Genomic DNA, 21,308 nt, shown 5'->3' on the forward strand with positions numbered 1-21,308 from the left:
GTCAGATCAAATGTATACTCTTTGAACTGCAAAGGAACTGTAATATCTCCAAATTGTGTTTGCTCTTACCCTCCTTAGAGAATCTTGGAGGTCACCTCGTCCAAGCTTCCAATGAAAGTGCCATCTCCTTGAACCCATCTATCATGAACAGAGTCTACTTAGGTATTAAGAAGCTCCGCGTTAAAATATTGGTTTGTACTGAGCTCATAACTAGTTCTTTATAACTACTTCCTCATTTTCCTCTGAAGCCATTAATCCTAATATTCCCCTACCCACAAAATATTTAAAGTTAGTAATTTTGGTGGTGATAATAATCATATTTGGCTTTTCAGTTTGGTAGAAGCAAGGAGAGAGCTAACAATTTATTAATAAAGGGAAATGAGATATAAACACCCTGGCTGGTTAGCAGGTATTTAAAATACATTTCATTTTATAATACATACAAGTCTGAAAAATACATTTGATTTTAAAATATATACAAATTTGAAAACAACAGATTCACGAATTCATAGAATTGGAATCCCCTTTAGAAATCAGACAGAACAGGTTTGCACTTACTTGGAGAATTTCTCTGGAGCCTGAGTGATGGAAGGCGCTCCGGGCTCTGGATTGGAATCTTGACTGCACGGCGTGACCCATTCCAGTTTTGGAACAACTCTGATTGCTGGAGAAGTCTCCCTTACATTGGGCAAGATGGTTTCTTCCTATAATTTTCATATCAAAGATTTAGTTTGTTCATTTAGTTCATATAGCTCTGGTTCGTTTAGTTTAGTTTGTTCATTTTGGGGCAGACCAAAGCAAGTCTGTGTCCTCTGGCACAAGACAGTTTTTAATCTTCATGGCAGCTATTGTGATGACCGATTTTACTAAAATTTAATGATCCAGATAGGAAAAGTAATCTCTGGCCTTTTATACCACTGGGGTAGAATTACACTTCTTGTATGATTCTATATACAGAATTCTGCATATAATCCAAACCTCTCTTTTTTTGAAATGAGGTAACAGACATCTAGAGAGATGAGACTATTTGCTAAGATTACAAAGCCGATTACCAGTTGGACTGAGCCTGGTACTTCACTTGCCTCGTATAATTGAAGTCTTTACCTCTGGGCTTTCTGATGAAAGTTAACTTGAAATGCATTTATTAAATTAGTAACTACAGTGCACACATATTCTCATGTCTGGATATTTATTGGCAAAGTTTCAGTTAAAACATAACAAATAAGTCACATTGTGAAATTTCAAAAATAAGAAAAAGTCTAAAAACACTGAGTGAGGAGAGTGAGTCCAGTTTGCTTTATTAACTGAGAGTGGGGCACTACTTACGTTGCCTGTTTTGGCGTTTGCTTTCTTATGGATGTTGTGGTTGATTCTGAGACTGTCCCCAGGCTCAGTAAGAGAAAGCACCACAGATGGAGAGGACGGTGGGGGGCGGGGAGGATGGGGAAAGAGAGAGAGGGTTGTTTCCAGTGTACCTAGATTTTTCCTCATTGGATAATATAAATTGTAAGTTTCCCACAAACATTAGACCATGCATCATATCTTACTCAGGTCTGATATGTTTCTTTCTTCGATGTGGAGGCGGTGAACATTATCATCTCCTCAGTTATGCCCCAATCTTATCTGAGCTCTCAAGAGACATTTTATCTGAAAGAAACCTCAAACAGGCAATATAGGATTTAAAATCTAGAATAAAGCAGTGGTCTACAGAGGACTTTAAAATGCACACTATAGGGCGCCTGGGTGGCTCAGTCTTTAAGCATCTGACTTCAGCTCAGGTCATGCTCTCATGCTCAGGTTCATGAGTTTCAACCCCACATAGGGTGAACTCGAACCCCGCATCCGGTGAGCATGAGCCCTGCATCTGGAGAGGCCCATTTCTCTCTCCCAATCTCTCTACTCCTCCTGAGATTCTCTCTCTCTCTCTGCCCTGTGCTCACTTGCACCATCTATCCCTTGAATAAAAAATAAATAAATAAATGCACATCATAGTTAAGAGTCTATAGTTAGAACCAATGATGATGCTCAGCGTTGAATCACTATATTGTACACCTGAAACTAATATTACACCGTATGTTAACTAACTGAATTTTAGTAAAACTTCAAAAATGTGCACTATAATCAATTTGACTGAAATCAGCCTCAGTTAGGTTATTAATTTAAATGTACCTTAAAATTTTAAATAAAAATTTTTAAATAATATTAAATAGCCATTGCTATTTTTCACTAAGTGATGATAGATCATTATGTCTAATTCACTTTCATTTCTTCCAAAGTTTTATTATGAGAATTTTCAAACATACCTATCAGCAACATATCACAATTGATATTTTATTTTATTTATAATTACTAAATACTATATAGTATATATTGATTATATTTCTTTAATTTTAATCTATCCCTATTTCCATTTGTCAACATCAATCTCTAATCATTTTTTCTGCTTTCAAGTTGTAGCACATTTTTTTGTATGTTTGTTTGTTTGTTTGTTTGTTCAGGGCACAGATATATAAAACACACAATGATGTAAGACCATCGCCATCAAGGTACTGGACAAGGGCTGGCAAACCATGACCCAGGAGGACAAAGATGACTCTTTGCCAGTTTGTATAAATAGTTTTTTTTTTAAACACAACCACACCCACTCATTTACTGCAAAGCCTAAGTTACTTATTCTCTGGCCCTCTATAAAATAATCATGACTGTAGTTGTATACTGTAGATGTTCTTTATCAAATCAAGAAATTACCCTTCTATTCATACTTTGCTGAAAGTTTTTATCCTGAATGGATGTTGAATTTGGTCAAATGCATTTCCTACATCTAATGGAATAGATTATTTCCCCAGTAATCTGTTGATGACATAAATTACACTGATTGGCCCTTAAATGTTGGAACAGTCTTCCATCCTGGATAAAAACTGCATGATTTATTAGCAATTGTACATATTGCTCTATTAAATTGACTAATATTTGTTGAGGACTTTTGTGCATATCATTAAGGTTATTAGTGTGTAGTTGTTCTTGGATTGCATTCTTTTTGCCAGTCTTTTCATCAGAATAATACTAACCTCTTAAATGTTTCTTCCCCTTGTATTTTAAGTATTTGTTAACTGTGTTTTCAGCACTTTTGTTATTTATCCCTTAAATGTTTGGTAGAATTCACCATAAAGAAACTGGACCTGAAGTTTTCTTTGTTGGAAGGTTTTAAACTATGAATTCATGATACTTTAATAGTAAGTATAGGACAATTCAGGTTACTCTGTGTACTAATTATCTGTTTTTGTTTTTATTTTACTTTGTGTGCTCTTGAGTGAGATTAGAAGGTTGTGTCTTTCAGAGAAACTATTCAATTCATTTTGTGTTCTGACATTTACGGGCGTCAAGTTATTCCTTTTATCCACGTGTTATCCTTATAATGTCATAAGATCCGTAGTTATGCCACTTCTTCTGTTTCTGACATTGATCATTTTTATCTTCTCCATTTTTTTTTCTTGACCATTCTGGCCAGAGTTTTATCAATTGTACTGACCATTTCAGAGAACTATATTCCATCTTCATAGATTTTTCTCAAGTTTTATGTCTTAAAAGTTTACTTCTGCTTTTATCTTGTTTATTTTCTTCTGTTTCTTTTGGGCTTAATTTGCTTATCTTTTCATGGTGTCATAACGGAAGCTGAAATCACTGAGACCTTCATTCTTTTTTAATAAGGACTTTAAACCTATACCTTTTAACCTATAAATTCCACTCTATGCACTTTATAAGCTGCATCACAGATATTTTTAGATGTATTTTTATTTTCAATCATTTCAAAATATTGTCTAATTATTCTGCAAATTCCTCTTTGATCAAGGGTTATTAGAAGTAAGTTGTTTAATTGTAAAATATTTGGACATTTTCCAAATACATTTTATTATTGATTTGTTGTTTATTATATTGTCCTGGAACACAACTTGTATGATTTTAACCTGTACAAATATGTATGCGATGTGCTAATATAGCCCATGAGATAGTCTCTCTTGGCAAATGTTACACATGCACTTGGAAAAAGTGTGTATTTGCTGCTGTCAGGTTGTTAATAGTGTTGTTCAGAATTTCTATATTCCTACCAAACCTCTGCCTACTGGTTCTACAGAGAGGAAGACTAAGGTCTCTATTTTGCTATATTTGTACCTTTCTCTCCTTTTTGTTTCAATTCTGATGATGGAGTCTTGCATAATAAGGCCATTTTGTTAGCCACATTCACATTTCGGATTGTTGTGTCTTCTCAGTGAGTTCAACTTTTCATCTTTATGTTAGTTATATCCTCTACATACCTGGTAACATTCTTTCTTCTGAAATATATCAAGTCATATTAATGTAGCCGAATGAGCTTCCTTTTTCCTTATTTTCTTTTCATTAGCATTTCATAGTGTCTTTATTATTCTTTTACTTTTAACCTACTGATAAATTGTAATAGAGCCATGTTTTGCATTTCTATATATTGACAATCTTTGCCTTTTAATTGGTGTGTTTAGACCATATGCTTCATTCAATATAATTATTAGTATTGATGGATTTGAAAGCTACCCCGTTTTTTTTCCTATTGGCTCCATCTATTCTTTGGTGCACTTTTCCTTTTGTTTCTGCCTGTTTTCAAATTGAGTATATTTAATAATTTTATGTTTATTTACTTTTCTGGCTCTTCATTTATACATTTAAAAATATTTTGGAGCACCTGGCTGGCTCAGTTAGTGAAGTGTGAGATCATGATCTCGAAATTGTTAGTTCGAGCCCCACACTGGGTGTAGAAATTACTTAAAAATAAAATTTTTAAAAATTTAATAAATAAATAAAAATGTATTAAGAGAATGCCCTAGGGTTTATAATATAATATTTTAATTTACCATAGTCTAACTTCAAATAATATTTATTTTGTTATTTTGTTTTACATGTAGTGTAAGAACCGTATAAACTGTATTTCTAATTCATTTTCTGTGCTGTCATCAAACATTTTACTTTTACAGATGTTATGAATCATAATACATTGCTACTCTTTTTGCTTTAGGCCATCAGTGATCTGTTAGAGCAATTCAAAAAGAAAAAATGTCTTTTTTAAAAGTCTATTTATTTATTTTGGGGAGAGGGGCAGAAAAAGAGAGTGAGAGAGTGAGAGAGAGAGAGAGAGAGAGAGAGAGAGAGAGAGAGAGAATCCCAAGCAGGCTCCAAAGCAGCGTTCAGACTCACAAACTGTGGGATCGTGACCTGAGCCCAGACCAAGAGTCAGAGCTTAATCAACTAAGACAACCAGGTGCCCCAGAAAAAGTATCTTTTATGTTTATTTTTTTAAACCATTACTGGATATCTGCTTTCATTTCCTTTTATAAACCTAATTTTTGGTGAGAATCATAAACCTTCTGCCTGACCTCTATCCCTTCAGCATTTCTTATAGCATATGGGTCTCATGGCAATAAAGTGTCTGAGTTTTTGGTTGTCTGAAAAAAGGTCTTTCAGATGCCTTCAGTTAATTGAACTATTTGTGTCGTGTGTAGAGTTCTGGGTGCACTTTTATTCCTTCAGCCCTCTAATGATGTCACTCTGTCCTTCATGGTTTCAGACAACGAGTTTGATGGCAGTTTTCTATTTCTTCCTTTGAATGCAAATGTGTCTTTTATTTCCACCACACCTGCACTCCTGATGCCTTCATTATTTTTTCCTTATCTTTTTAAAAGGAATTTTAAAAGGAATTTGCAAAATAATTAGAAAACACTTTGAAATGATTGAAAATAAAAATACATCTAAAATATCTGTGATGCAGTTTATAAAGTACATAGAGTAGAATATCTAGGTTTAAAGACTTTATTAAAAAAGAATGAAGGTCTCTTGTACATCATAGAAGGGCATGCATGTGTGCATTTAGGAAAGGGATTTATTCTGCCTGTGTAGAGGCTAGACAAAGCTACATAGCATCGATGCCCGACATTACAGTTAGGAGCGGAGGTGGGTTCGGGTTTTGTTGCTACAGTCAGTTTCAGAGCACCGTTCACGCTGCTTTGGTTCGTATTATGGACTGCATGTCTGTGTCCCCTCCAACTTCAGGTATTGAAATCCTAACCCTCATTGATTGCATTTGGAAGTGGGCCTTTGGAATGCAATTAGGTCATGAGGGTCCTCATGAATGAGATAAATGCGTTTATAAAAAGGGGCCAAAAGGGCGCCTGGGTGGCTCAGTCCATTAAATGTCCTACTCTTGGTTTCAGCTCAGGTCATGATCTCACAAGTTTGTGAGTTCAAGCCCCAATCAGCTTGGTGCTGACAGCATAGAGCCTACTTGAGATTCTCTCTCTCCCCCTCCTCTCTCTGCCCCACCCCCCTCAAAATAAATAAATAAAAATTTTAAAAAGAAAAGAGAAACCAGAGAGCTAGCTTGCTCTCTTGCTGCCATGTAAGAACAGAAAGAGATGGCAGCATCTAGAACATGAAAGAGGATTCTCAGCAAAGTTTGACCATGCTGATACCATGATCATAAACTTGCAGCCTCCCAAAATATGAGAAATAAATGTTTGTTGTTATAAAACATCCAGTCTGTGATACTTTGTTATAGTGTCTTTGACTGACTAAGGAGGATTGTTTTCAGAATTCCTGCCCCATCCACACCTTTTGGTCTCCCCTGTGCACCTTTGCCTCTGAGGGGTTCTCTATTCATGCTCTCGTCACTCCTCCAGTGGTTATTAGCTTCTGATTATTACCCGGTGATGTGAAACAGGCAGATTCTCTGTTGTCCTGGTCTAGGGAAGACTTCGGTAGGACTATGCCTGGGAATTGGTGATGAAGGTTCTCAATGATCCGTACTCTCCTCCTATGGCAGGTCATGGACAGACGACTTTGCTGACCTTTGCCCTGGGGTAGGAAACCTCTGAGGACACTGGTCTAAACCCTAGGAAGCCTTGTCACCTGCTTCTCCCGTAGGGCTTATATGTTTCGTTCCTTAGAGGAGAGGAGACTGCTCTATGCAAAAGAGCAAGCACGTAGGTGGAGACCCCTTTGCATCTGTGTCCCAGAGGCTCTAACGTCTTGTGCTCAGACTCAATCTTCAGAAGTTCGTTTAAAAGTTTTTCTGAAATTGTCTTACTCTCAGACATGATGACTTTGTCTCTGACCCCTGCACTCTGCCATGGGTGAGCTGAGGTTCACATCAGGGCTCTCTCTGGTTTCTCATCTCTCTGATAGGGTCCGAAAAGTTATGCTTTTATAGTTAATCTGACTTTTTCTGGCTTTTAGTGCAAGACAGATGTGAAATATTGGGCTACACATTTGACATTACATTATCTTAATAGAGTTGTCTTGTTTTCTTGTATTAATGTAGTTATGACATCACATTTATCCTTTTATATTTCCTGATTCTATACCCTTTGATATCACTCTCTTTCATCATTGGTCCCTAAAACTAGATTTATGAAGTTTTAACAAGATTATGGAAATAAAATGATACATAATGATATTTTATGTGTACTTCCTAGAATTTGAAAATAAAATACTTCCTATTAAAAATATGACCATTATAAAGGAAAGGGATTTTTATTTTCTCTGGAGGTAGTTTCAAAGCTATTGTTAGATATAAGGTTTTATAATGAAATATCATACATGTTATAACTGTCTTTTGTCCAGAATTGAAAACAGATCCCTGAAGGCACTAATTGCTTATGAAAGCAAAACAAAGTATCCTGCTTAATGGAATTAAGAAGTTTTGTTCACCAGTGACACTTTTTCATGACTCTGAGTCATCTCAACTTCAGAGCAAACATTGCTTTCAGTATTTGTTTACAAGTAAATGCTATTACATTTTCCATGAGAAAAATGTATAATTAAAGAGATATTGCAGTTGATTAAAAAATTGGACACGCTTACCAATGTGTCAGATGAATAAAAGAAAGTGAACCTACCCTAAAAGCATTCTCTGCCATTAGCTCAGTGTCCTCAAAATTTTACAGTCTGGCTGAGACTTACTATCACTGTGTCTAAAAATAGATGCTTCATGTAGTGGAACAATATAGTCTCTTGTCACTCCAGAATTCTATAATTTTTAAGTTGCCTCTGTTAGTAGGTTAACTGAAAATCACACTTACAAGGAATCTCTCTGTTATTGCAGGTTTTATATGGGGAGAAATTAAACAAATGTGGGATGGTGGACTTCAAGATTACATCCATGACTGGTGGAATCTAATGGACTTTGTGATGAATTCCTTATATTTGGCAACAATCTCTTTGAAAATTGTTGCGTTTGTAAAGGTAACTAACATTTATATTTTTGGTAAAGCATTAAGTTCTGATAAATAGTTATATACCTTTGAGTGCTATTAATTTTACTAAGAATGTTACCTAGAGCATTATCTTTTTATGATGATAGATAGGTATAAAATACATTGTTAATACCCAATTATAGTCCTGAAAGGAATTTCACTATTTGAAGTGGTTACCCAATTTTGTTGCGTCTAATTTGAATGATACCTCAAAATCACTCAAAATAGTCGCTCTGGTTTTGAATCCTTTCCATTTCTCATAAAATTCTACTTCAAATGCTGTTTAAATTTTGGCAACCAAAATCTATTTTTAGCAGTTATAACTAACCGGTAACATTACCTAGACTGATCAAAATATTACTCTCTCAAAGCATTGAAATTATTATTTCAGTTGAAACTAATATAGTTTGATATAATTAGAGCAGAATATAATTTCCTTCTCCTCATCCCATTCAGCATGACAGTGCCTGAAACCTCATACACCAGTCACTCCCCCAGATTTTGTACAATATCAGTCTTCTCCAAACCACATAATTTCTGTAAAAACATTTTGTTCTGCAATTACATTTGGGTTTATTTTGTTCTTTGGGGGATATTTTTCAAATCAAAGTATTATCTCCTTCCAGCCTTTCTTTTTCCCTCTTTCTTTGTCTCTCTACTGTTAAAAAAATATTGTTTCAAAATGATTGTGTTTTAGTTAAAAACAAAGAGTGTCTATTTGAACTTTACATGAATAATTCATGCAATTTAGTGATCTGACCTAGAAAATGTAACATGTAGGTGAATTCACATTTATTTAGTCTAGTTCCTAAAATAGTGGTCTGAGTATCCCGTGTAGAGTGCTCAGCTCTGTAGGGTCAAACATGCCCATAGTTGCAAAGGCCTCAGTTTCCAGAATTTGTTCAATTAAAATGTTGCCATTCACCAAATTTCTTGCCTACCAGTTTCATGTAAAACAAGCTATATTTTAAGAATAGAATAATAATTTGGTAATTTTTCCTATCTGCATTGAGTTAATGCTCTTGAAGTCCTAAAGAGGCAGAAAGTACTATCTTAACCGAGGAGGTTATGCATCTGTGTAGGAGATGGGCAGTCTGTTGTTCAGTGAGTATCTGTCCAATTCCTATTTTCTTTAAAATGATCCTTAATTATGTCCATAAAGTTGTTTTGGCCATCTCTCTACTAGAAAATAATATATCTGGGTTTTTTTGTGTGGTGCAATATGGATGTAAATACAACTACAGCATTTCTTCTCAAACTTTCAGGTACAGAAACATCACCTGGAAAGCTTTCTAAAACATAGATTCCTTTCCTCCATCCCCAGAGATTCTAAAAATAAATAAATTAATTAATTAAGAGTATTTGCATTTGTACCAAATGCATCAGATGATACTGATGTCTAAGGAAGGGACTTTGAATGATGCTGAACTATATAATTCTATCCAACAGCTAAGAGAAATATGATATTGATTCCAAAAGGAACTTCTTTCAGTTCCTATATGCAATATTTGTAGTAAGATACAGAGTACTTCTAGACATTACATTTGTGTAGTGTTTATGTACATATGTTTACATATGTAAGAACTCTGGTACATAGTGGGTACCAACTACACAAAATAATGGATACTTGTGGATTTTTTGGTCTCAGTTTTAGATATGGGATTTGAATTTTCTTAAAAAGTTGTCAATCCTTCATGTGCAACATCTATCTTAATATTAAAATGTAAACATTGTTCCTTATACTACACCAAAGAAAAAACTATGCTTAACATTCAACTCACTCAGCCCATGTGATGAAGAAGGAGAAAAAAAGTAAAAAGGAGATGGAAAAGTGTACAGAAATTACCTCAGATAACAATGATGTCAATAACATGGAATCTTTGAGAAATATAATGTGTTTATGCACTATGGTCATAGGAGTCCAGCTGTGATTGTAAATGTAAAGTACAAAATGTTCTTTCTGAATGATTCATTCGTGTGACTAAGACTTGGGTTGCATGGGTAGAGTTTGATGGGTAGTGTTTTCTGGGCTCACTTCCTTCCTCCAACACTAACTAGTTATGTGAACTTAGACCTATTTCTCCATCTCTCTATGCCTCATCTATAAAATAAGGAGACTAACAATTTTTGCGTTTTACTGTTGGCATGAGTAGTAAATGAGTTGATATAACTTAAGTGCCTGTTGTAGAATAAGCATGCATTATTAATTTTTCTTCTTTATCTTTTACTCCTATGTCCTCCTTCTTCATATACTATGAGTCCATTGGACTTACCTCTTTAAATGTCTTTTTTTAATTTATTTTTTTGTTTTTTATTTATTTTTGAGAGACAGAGAGAGACAGTGCGAGCAGGGGAGGGTCAGAGAGAGAGAGAGAGAGATACAGAATCTGAAGCAGGCTCCAGGCTCTGAGCTATCAGCACAGAGCCCAACGTGGGGCTTGAACCCATGAACCATGAGATCATGACCTGAGCCAAAGCCAGACGCTTAACTGGCTGAGCCACCCAGGCACCCCTTTAAATGTCTTTATGTCTCTTCATTTACTTTATGCTAGTTGAAAAAAAGTTTGAGCTCTGGATTCACACTCGCCTTTACCACATGAAACCTGAATGATTTAGGGCAAGTTATTTAATGTAGGTCTCAATATTATTACCTGTTGAATGATGATAATAATCAAAAGAGCACTTACTTTGGGAGTCTGTGATGCTGACTTTTTGACTTGCCTTTCCTTTCTTTTATTTTATCATTCAATTTTTCATGCTAGTTTTTAAATAATTTATAAGTTACTATTTTAGGAAAAAGTGCCATATTTGTGTACAAAAATGACTCTGCTATATTAAGGCAAACAGCCATTATGTGAACCAATCAATAAGAATTTCTGCGCACACACTAAGAGACCAGGTTTTCACCTGTTTGCTGAGAATGCTCTTAATTATTGAATTAATTGAATGAGAAGGTTTGTCAACCATTTCCTCTTCTCATTCTGTTTGAAATATTATTTAATCCAGAGCTTGTTGATGCCTGGGCATTCTTAAAAATGTTACTTTATTTTCATTAGGACCTGTTTCCTCTTAAATATTACCCAGTCCTTTTCTATATGAACAATTTGTCCCATATTTATCTACAGTCATTTGGTAGAAATGACTAAATTCCTAAGCTTATTACACTGTGTAATAGAAGTAATATTTTCAAAAATTAAATTTATTATGGATAAGAAGATTTACTTTAACAGTCATGATGGAATTTTTCATAGTACCATTCTTCTAAATAGTTCAAAGTATATATCTCATTGATCTCTCCTATTCTTATCAGGTAGAAAAGAGGCAAACATTGTTTCTATTTCACAAATGCTGTAACTACAGTATACTCTACAAATTATGGAATTTTCTAGATATTCTTTAGTTTTATGGCCCAGAGCTCTGTAGAGATTTAAATCCTAATTATTTAATCTGGTATTATCTGTTACAGGAGAAAATCATTTGCCTTCTTCTTGTCTTTCACTACTCTATTATCTAACTAATTTGTGGAAATGGAAACGTTTTCACCTTATTAATCAAATATTAAAACCAGTATACATTTTCTGTTAACTCTCGTATGACAAATAGTTACATTTTGTATCAATTTAAATTTTTATTCACTTTTTATATATTACTTGAGTTTTATAAGTCTGCATCAAAAACTATATGTATCCCAGTATTGTGATTCAGTTCATCTTTCTCTCCTAATCCTCTGCTAAAGTGTTCATGACCTGGCTCCAACTTCCTCTTAGATTCATCACTATTCCCATATTCTCCATATTCCAGCTATTAAGAGACTCACATTTCTACAAATGATTCATCTTTTCTAACAACCATGTATGTGTCTATGATTCTTCACCTTCGAATGCTTTTTGACCTCCTGTCATATATAAAGCACTCTATTAGATGTTCAATTCTAAAAATGCATTAGACAAAGCTCCCTTCATGGAAAACTGACAGGTAATTCAAGGTTGAATATTCTATTATATAGGTCTGCAAAGGAGCCAGTCTCTTAAAAAGAATTTGAGTAAAAATGAAGGTTTTGAACAAAACCACACTGTGGTACATTTATACTAAAAAGCAAATACTTGAGAGAAAGAGGAAACCAGGAATCAATGGCCCTAGAAGGGCTTCAACGTGTAGAGTAGCTCTTGGTCTTTATCTTTCCTTTTTTTAAACTAATTAATCATTTTTTTAATTCCAGTATAATTAACAGACTTGATCTTTCTCTTTGAAGGATCATTCTATCGCATGGAGCTACTACTAGGCCAGCAGGATCCTAGCGTCCATTCATCCTGGTCAAAGAGTATCTGTCAAGGGAAAGATCAGTTTTACTTATGTAATGTCTGTTTTCTTCACTGTATTGTAAGCTCATATGACATAAACTGCATTTTATTTCCTCACCACTGTGATGGTGTCTGGTGCAGAATAGGCACTCAGTGTATATTTAATGAGTATATAACAGCTGAAGAATCAGAATAATTAGAACTTAAATCCACTCTGGACCTAGGGCTTGATAGTCTCAGAAAAAAATTCTGGTGAGAAGGTGAGGGCAATACGTGGAATGACCGGTACCAAAAGGATTGAGCCAGAGCATCAAGTGCCAAACTGAATACAAATGGCAGATCAGTCTCAAAGAGAACCAGGACCCAGATTCCAGAGGCTTTGTACGACATGTTGGAAAACTGGAATTTCATCTCAAGGACACTGCAGAATCATTGAAGAAAGACCATTAAGCTAGATATGAGGTAGTCTGACTGGCCCTTTTAAGACACAATTCTGGAGGAAATAGGCCATCATGGAAATAAGGTACAAGACAGGGAGAGCAGTTAGGAGGCTATTATAATAATTTCTGTGGGAAATGGAGGAACTTTTTTAAGGCAGTGAGGATACCAGTGAAGAGGAGTAAGCAGTACCTATGAGATTTCAGTTTAGAGCCGTCAGGTTGGGAGAGAAAGGATATAGGATCCACCTCAAATTCTGCTTTGGGTGATTTGCTGCCACTCATTCAGATCAGAGAACATAAATGGGGAGAGAGCTTGAGGAGCAACAGATCACGAATTCCAATCTGACCTGTACGCCGGAGATGTGTGATAACGGCGCGGAAAAGTCAACTAAGCAGTAGAATATAAAATAGGACTGGAAGGGGAGACATCCAGGCTGGAGATGTAGGACTGGGAGTCGTCAGCACGTAACTGCCAGTTGAGATCGCTGAAAACACCCGGGGAGAGTAGATAGAATGAGAAGAGGCTTGTAAAGCAAACTCCATCACGTAAGGAACAAGTGAGAAAGAAGGATCTGCTAGGGACACTGGGAAGAGGCTTCACAGACGGCCAGAGGCAAACATGGAGGGCTAAAAACATGAATATAGATTTTGTGGATACATTTTAGAAAATAGAGCCAAAGAGAAATTTTAAATTCAAGTTAAGACTTTAATTCCTAATCATAGAATGTGGAAAAATACATTTAACATTGAAGAATTCTAATTTTTCTCTACAAGTTCAAAGGACACCAAGGTTTGTAAGAATTTTAAAAATCTCCTGGTAAACCAATGCCTCTATGTAAAAACCAAAGTTAAATATATGCCCGAATGACAGGAGAGAAGTTAAAAAGCAGAACTTAAAAGAATGAAATCAAGAGCTAATTACTAAATGTTTATATCTCTATTTAATCCTGACAGGAAGCAAGGTTTCTGGATCAGAGAACAGACCAATTATTTACTTACATAACAATCTTAACTTTGGTCCCCCGCGCTCCAATTCCCCACAGGGTGACAGACGAGAGCCAGATGTACCCTTCGCAGGCAGGAGTTGGTACCACAGGAGGGGAACTGGGAAATTGTGAATCTCAGAGCTTATAGAGTTCAGCTGAGCCAGCTGCCTATCTTCCCCCTGAGAAAGAGAGAGAAAAACCTTAACTGTCTAAAGTAAACAAATTCTCTCAAAGGAGGCAAAGGTCCTAGTTTTATTATCCTTCGAATCTAAGCAGATGGCTCCAGGGGAGATGTTTCCAAATCTCTCAGAAAGTCTCTATATTTAACTTCCAAGGCTTGTTTGCCATTCAGACATCTTTTAACAGCCATGCAATGTTTTGCTCATGAAGCCCTGACCATGCATAAATGTGAACAGATTCACATAGCATTGTTTCCCAACAATTACCAGAAGTGCTAGACTTTGAAGCAGACTTGGGTAATTATACTGGGGCCGAATCTAGCATCTCATGATTTGGAAAATGGAAAACCTTCCTCAGGATTTTGCAAGTCCCAGCTGAGACAATTTGCTAGGAAGGGATCTAAAGTACCACATCACCATGTGATGATGGATTCAGCCTCCAACTGCTGCCAACTGCCTGTGAAATCTAGAACAAGGAACAGTGTCTCCAGTAGATTTCATAATATCAAAGGACCCTTAACACTTGAACAACATATAGGCTCTATTCATGGCTGATCTCATCAGAAGTAAGAAAAAGAAGGTGAAGGTGATTTTACTCTTTGAAGGAAGAGGTGACATCATATATGGGACAACCAAGAGAAGAGAACTAGGGAGTGGTTGATACCATACACCCTCACTCTGATACTTGTTATAATGAATAAACAATATTAAGTTTTTAATTTTTGATGTATCTTCAGTAATTAACTATTTTATGCTGAAGTTAAGAATGTTCAAGAACAATGATCAGCATTTAAAATAGAAAGTAATTTCCCTTGAGCTCAAATTGTATTGTTTTAAATTGTCATTCAAGCAAGAGACTGAGTGTTGAACAAAATCAGGAGCTTGTGATGTATTTTGTCCCCAGGGAGATTAAAAGAATACTATCTATTGGTGTCAAGAGAATTAATTAACATTTGTAAAGGTCTATACAAAGAATAGAAATATTCTGATGTTCTGATGGGACTCAAACAGAAGTAGAACTGTTTTTGCTAACATGATCATTAGGGAAAAAATTGTGTTGTTTAGACATATTTTTTAGGGATATGTATGAGGAAGAGATATCAACTTATTGTTTGATTCCTACACAAGTTTAATTAGAGATTTTTGTAGCACAGTATTTCAAAGAGCATATCTGACCTTTTGTTTTAAAAGGATATAAATTTACCTCAATAATACAAGGGACAAATTTCATCTTGCTTTTTATGCAGCTCAGTGTCAAGATAATTTAAAGCTGACATTTTAATTGACTAAGTCTTACTTTTTAAATAATTGCAGGCCAAAGTTTAATGTAGCAAATATTTTTCTCAAGTCACATATTTTATCTAATTAAGGAATCTTCAAATAAATATCACATGTCCTACATATTAAATATTTAAAAATTAACAATTCATTGACTTCCAGGATGACTTCCAAGTTGGGTTTTATCTGCATTTAGGTATAATAGATACAAAGCACCAACATTAATACACATATTGGTCGTTCCTACTTCCAGGGCAATGGACCAGTAATTCCACTCATTTATATGTAATATGTATACTACATGCATGCATCTAGACTATGCAAATGTGTCAAATACAGTAAGTAAAGCCACTGATAGTTTTGTTCAAAATTTTGTAGTATTCCTTTATAATGTAGCTTTCTTTGTTATCATGCTGCTGCTTTTCCTCCTATAAAATCAGATTTTTTTTCTATGTAACATTTTCCTTTTCTTTTTTTAAAGTTCCATTGGAAAGGTCAAGGTCAGATGTAATTCACATATTAATAAATACTACAAATGACAAGGACAGGCCAGGAAGGTCACTTTGATTAAAGCTTCTAAATTACAAATTGCTTTAATACACTCCTATTTTTGCGTAGGTGAATATTGCTCCACCATCAAGGCGGACCTCAGCCACCGTGAAGGGCAGTAGGCCACGATGCTAGATCTACCTGAGAAAGCATTCTGGCCTGAACTTGACATGGTCATATACGTATGTGTTTGTGTGATTTTCTCTTTTCTCTCCAGTACAGTGCCCTTAATCCACGAGAATCTTGGGACATGTGGCATCCCACTCTAGTGGCAGAAGCTTTATTTGCCATCGCAAACATCTTCAGTTCCCTGCGCCTGATCTCATTGTTTACTGCAAATTCTCACCTGGGGCCTCTGCAAATATCTCTGGGAAGAATGCTCCTGGACATTTTGAAGTTCCTATTCATATACTGCCTTGTGTTGCTAGCATTTGCAAATGGCCTAAATCAATTGTATTTCTATTACGAAGAAACAAAAGGGTTAAGCTGTAAAGGCATACGGTGTGAAAAGCAGAACAACGCATTTTCAACGTAAGTCGAACAGACACTTCTATCGATAATGCTGTGCGGAATTTAGAGTGTATTACATTATGAATTTGAACCATGACAAGTGGTTGCAAAGGAAATTGTGCTTAATGCGGAAAACAGAATTAACATGGCTTTCTATACAAATGGATCTGTCTGCCATTAAAAAATATATATATATCCAATAGATTTATTTTAAGTCTTAGTAAAATGGTCTTTTAAGTGACCTCATATAAAGGAATGCTATATATTGGGTTTTTAAATGTATAATAAAGAGGAGACCTCTGCCCTATTGGCAGCTTACAAGCACATTAAAAAACAATATATGTAAAACCAATCATGTGAGAAGATCCAAGTACTTTTTCAGCTTTCCTCTGTGTTTTCCAGATATGAAAATCCCTTTGCATGTGCTTCCATTCTCTAATTCTCTACATAAAAAATGTAAGCATATAGAAATGATCCAAAACAAGAACCCCAGGCTCACTTACGCACACACTACTTATGCGCACAAAATTCTCTGTGCCCTTACGCCTGATGAGCCACAGGCTCATTCAGTGTCAACCTCTTGCTGATCCCACACAGGTTTGCTGACAACACAGACCCATGCCCACAGGTCTGAGGCTCACACAGTCCTCACAGAATTTACTTCTCTATACCTGTGTCCATTTCCTTCCCACCATGATTGCCACACCACTGTGAAAAAGAGTTCATCAGCAGAGGAATGAAGAGGTCTAGGTCCTTTCCCTCTACACAGGAACTGCAAGTGAATACATGGTTATTTTGTAGGGGCTAAAAATCAGACCCTATTCGCAGGCCATTATAGAATTTTATGTAAAATAAGAGAGTACAGTCATTTCTCAAGTCAGAAAAGAACTCTAAAACTTCATATAAGCTAAGTCCCTGATGGCTAAAATAATCTTGTCGATTCAATTCTACATCTGTTTTATCTTTGATCCCAATATTTAAAAGTCCATTTTAATTAATCAATATCTGCTTCTTTGCACATAAAAGTTTAATCTCAGCCTTAACTTCCTCAGATCCTTTCCAAAATAGATTTGATACAAACCATGAGTCACAGAGAAAACAAAAGGTCATCCTAGCTTCCCTTGCTCCCAGCCTTGACTCTTCTGCTCTTTGACAGCAGCGGTCCAGCTTGGCCATCTTATTCAGCCTTGTCATCTTCCTCGGGCCCTTTTCTGACCTTGGACAGGAGGGATTCAATGAAACCCCTTGTAGCAATGTCCCTGTGACTAGTATGGTCCTGAATTGTGTCTCAGTTTTTCTATCTGAGATCTTTCCACACTCCTTTGTGTCCCTTAACTCGGCAGTTTGCTGCTGACAATTACGGGTAGGGATTTACAAGGATCAGACCACACCAACCTCCCCACTCAAGGACTAGAATCTAGCCTCTAACAAACTTCCTGGATACTGTCTGCTGTCTGTGTCTGGATTTATGGTGGAGAGCCCTTCTGCTCACCGTGGCTTTCACAACTCCATTTTTCCTGTGTACTGTGTGCCCTGGTACAAGCAGGGACACGCATTGCTTGCCAAGACCACCCCATGTCCCTGGGCTGCCATAGGCTTCTGATTCCAAGCTCTGTCTTCCAGGAAGAACTTCCAGACAGCACCTAGAACTGAGTTACCTCTCAGGGTGTGTTTACTGCAGGGAGCAGCTTTTGTTCCAAGATCCAGTCCCTTCTCAGACATCTGATTCATCTGAAGTTAGCCCCATCCTAACTTAGGATCCCCAAGTCCCTAAGAATCACACTGCCCTATTACTGGTTTCATGCTAAATGATTTTACATATTATGAACTTATTTTAAGATCTGTCGAAGTGCATCGCTTTGGAAGTCTAAGGCAAAATATCTAGTATAAATTGTATTCTAGAAGCAAACATATTGAATTGCTTGGATTGCGTATTATTTTAACGTACCCATAACAATGGTGTCTTTTATTATCATGAAAAGCAACAGATAATTGCATATTATAGGCCCTAGTCATTCAGCCAAAGTAAATCAGGTATTCTACCTGAAATTTTTCCAGGTAATGGAATGTAAACCTACAGGCAACAAATTATTCAAAAACTAAAAGAAAAACAGCAGTAGCTCTTAGTATTAGAATGTACTAGAATGTAAAGAATGTCCTAGGGAGGTACAAAGTACCTGTCCCTTGATGACTCTGTTTCAACTTAAAGGGTCAATCATTGTGAGTGATGCCCTGGGGCCTCATGTTCTATATCTTACTTCTTTGCTTTTGTTGGTCCTCAATTTTCTTTTTATAATTTCTTTCTATAATGTATAATACTCCATAAATTTCAGCGTGTTTTTTTTTTTTACTATCCTTTATCTCAGAGATCTTATTCCATTTGAGGATGAAAAGATATAATACTTCATGTAACGTACCTAATACAGGGCCCACCATAGAATCTGACTGTAAAACGGCTGTTACATCTGTTTGTCGTTATGGGGGGGTGGCGGGGGGGCATGGTCTCCCGTCCATATCTCACAGGGGTCCTCCCTGTCACTCCTTCCATTCACGGTACAACTGTATGCTGAGACTCTGAACCTGTGTTTCCCACTAGTGTCCAGCCCTGTCTCTCTCCTTTCCTTTATCTAAACAACCCTTCAAAGAAGCCTGAACAAGATCTCTTGTTTTCTTCGTATTCATTCTTCATCCAATTGCAATTTGCTTGCTGCCTCCGTCAGTCCACTCACACTGCTCTAGAAAATGTCTAGAGCCTCCTTATCCCCACTGGCAAGGGATACTTAATCTCTTTAAAGGTCATTTAATGTGTCTGCATCCTGTGACCCTGTTAACACGTTTGCTTTTGAAATCTTGCCCTTCTTTAACGTCAACACTACGATGCCTTTATACTTCATCTTTTACTCTTCTGATTTTTCTCACTGTTCTCTGATAATTATATTGCAGTTACTGTTTTAAACAATGACTTGCCGGAGCGCCTGGACGGCTTATTAGTTAAGCGTCTGACTTTGGCCCAGGTCACTATCTCCCCACCCATGAATTTGAGATCTGCGTTGGGCTCTGAACTGACAGCTCTGGGCTTGGAGCCTGCTTCAGATTCTATGTTTCCCTTTCTTTCTGTGCCTCCACCCCGCCCCCCCTCCTGGCTTATGCTCTGTCTCTGTCTTTCAAAAATGAATAAATGTTAAAAAAGAAATATCAATCAATCAATTAATCAATCAATCAATAGTGATCTTGCCTCAGTGGCCGTCCTCAGGCCATCTTACAGTATCTTTGTGAAAACCCATCTGTGCTTATGGATGCAGCCCTATGTGTCTGCGGGATGACTCCTATATTCCTATCACCAGCACAGATCTCTCTTCTCAAGATCTGTAAGTCCAACTGCCCTTTAGACAGACTACTCTGTGTCTTCTATGTCTCTCTGTTCATTTCCCCACCAGCAAATGGACACTTTTTTCTGCTCTTCCCATGCTTCCTGGCTGTTTTCTCTTTAACATGGGAAGAATTGCATGATACCAAAGAAGATAAAATACTTAGTCACTGAAATTATTCTACATACAATTTTAAATTAATAGTTTCTGGCTAAGGGAATCTCCTATGAAGAGGGAGGCATGGGCTTTGTGACAGATATGGTCTCATTAAGAAGAACCATTTTACGTTTATTGGAGGTATATTCCTCAAAATTGGAACTGGCCAACTAAGCTCATACATTATTTGTTTTAATATTACATTATTCCTTATAATCTAAGACTAAGATATGTAGATGTGTCTTATATTAATTTGTTTCCTCATAATTTTTATTTCAAAAGATAGAGGAAAACCTTAACCAACATTACCTTTTTACTTGTTCTTTTTCTCTAGTTGTAAGTATTTACTTGGGGAACAAGCTGATTTTTAAAGTAGCAATTGAGAAATATCTTTAGAGAGCAAGAGACAAAAATGTTATCTTTAGGAAAGCAGTGTTGTAGCATCAACCATAGACATTGCCAGGCTTTAGTCACTACAATTTTAGCTAAGTATTATTTTATTAAGTGTGGCATTGTGCTCAAAACCTTTCTGTTCTTATCACACCAAACAATTAGGAAAATAGTTGTTGTATAAAAGCAGTCTGAGATGTAATGCAGCAAATGATTTTTCAATCAGTGGGCAATCTTGCTATCAATAGTCTTAGGAATCACTAATTGTGGAAACATTCCTAGAAGCAGTGGCTTTAAATGTTAACTTAGATTGTTTTTTTAAATCCATATAACAAAATAATAGTTAACATAATAATAGAAATAAGGAACACCGAGGTCTTAATACTATGGTCTTAATTAATCTCTAAGTGTATATATTTTGGATAAGTGGAACTCTTCTGAAAATCTCACTTCTGATTCATTTCACTGAAGGAAGGAAAAGAAAATAAAAATAGAAACGAAATCCAGAATTAATCACAAAATGTCATCTTATTTTGAATCTTCTCCCTTTCAAAGTCTAATTAAAAATCTACATAAATGTTTTGCCAAAGGGTTTGCTAATGTCCTCTAATAATCAGTAGTTCTTATTTAGACAGAAGCAAATCAGTATTGTTCAACCATCAGAGTCCATTTATTCTACAGCACTGTTTCTACTTGAACATTTAAAAAAGCAACTGTCATGGGATTTATGTGGCATTTTATATAATTGATTACAGCACTTACATTATGTAATTTCTAGTTCTGTCTCAGAACGTCTACTAATGTCAGGGGAAAACCATCTGAATTACGTTTGTATATTTACAGTGAGAATATACAGCATTTAGAAAGAAAAGACA

General features: G+C 36.1%; 1 protein-coding gene across 6 annotated transcripts in view; it reads left to right on the forward strand.

The window, feature by feature from the left end:
• The window catches only part of TRPC4 (transient receptor potential cation channel subfamily C member 4), a 140,706-nt gene that overhangs the window by 97,203 nt on the left and 22,195 nt on the right, over window positions 1-21,308 (forward strand). For all 6 annotated transcript variants that reach the window (XM_029938598.1, XM_029938597.1, XM_029938599.1 and 3 more), the window contains 2 exons: window positions 8,126-8,265; window positions 16,227-16,540. In XM_029938598.1, coding sequence (XP_029794458.1) covers window positions 8,126-8,265; window positions 16,227-16,540 — 454 coding nt within the window. The remainder of the gene's footprint in view (window positions 1-8,125; window positions 8,266-16,226; window positions 16,541-21,308) is intronic.

Source organism: Suricata suricatta, chromosome 4 (assembly GCF_006229205.1).
Source record: "Suricata suricatta isolate VVHF042 chromosome 4, meerkat_22Aug2017_6uvM2_HiC, whole genome shotgun sequence".
In the NCBI taxonomy this organism is placed as follows: domain Eukaryota; kingdom Metazoa; phylum Chordata; class Mammalia; order Carnivora; family Herpestidae; genus Suricata; species Suricata suricatta.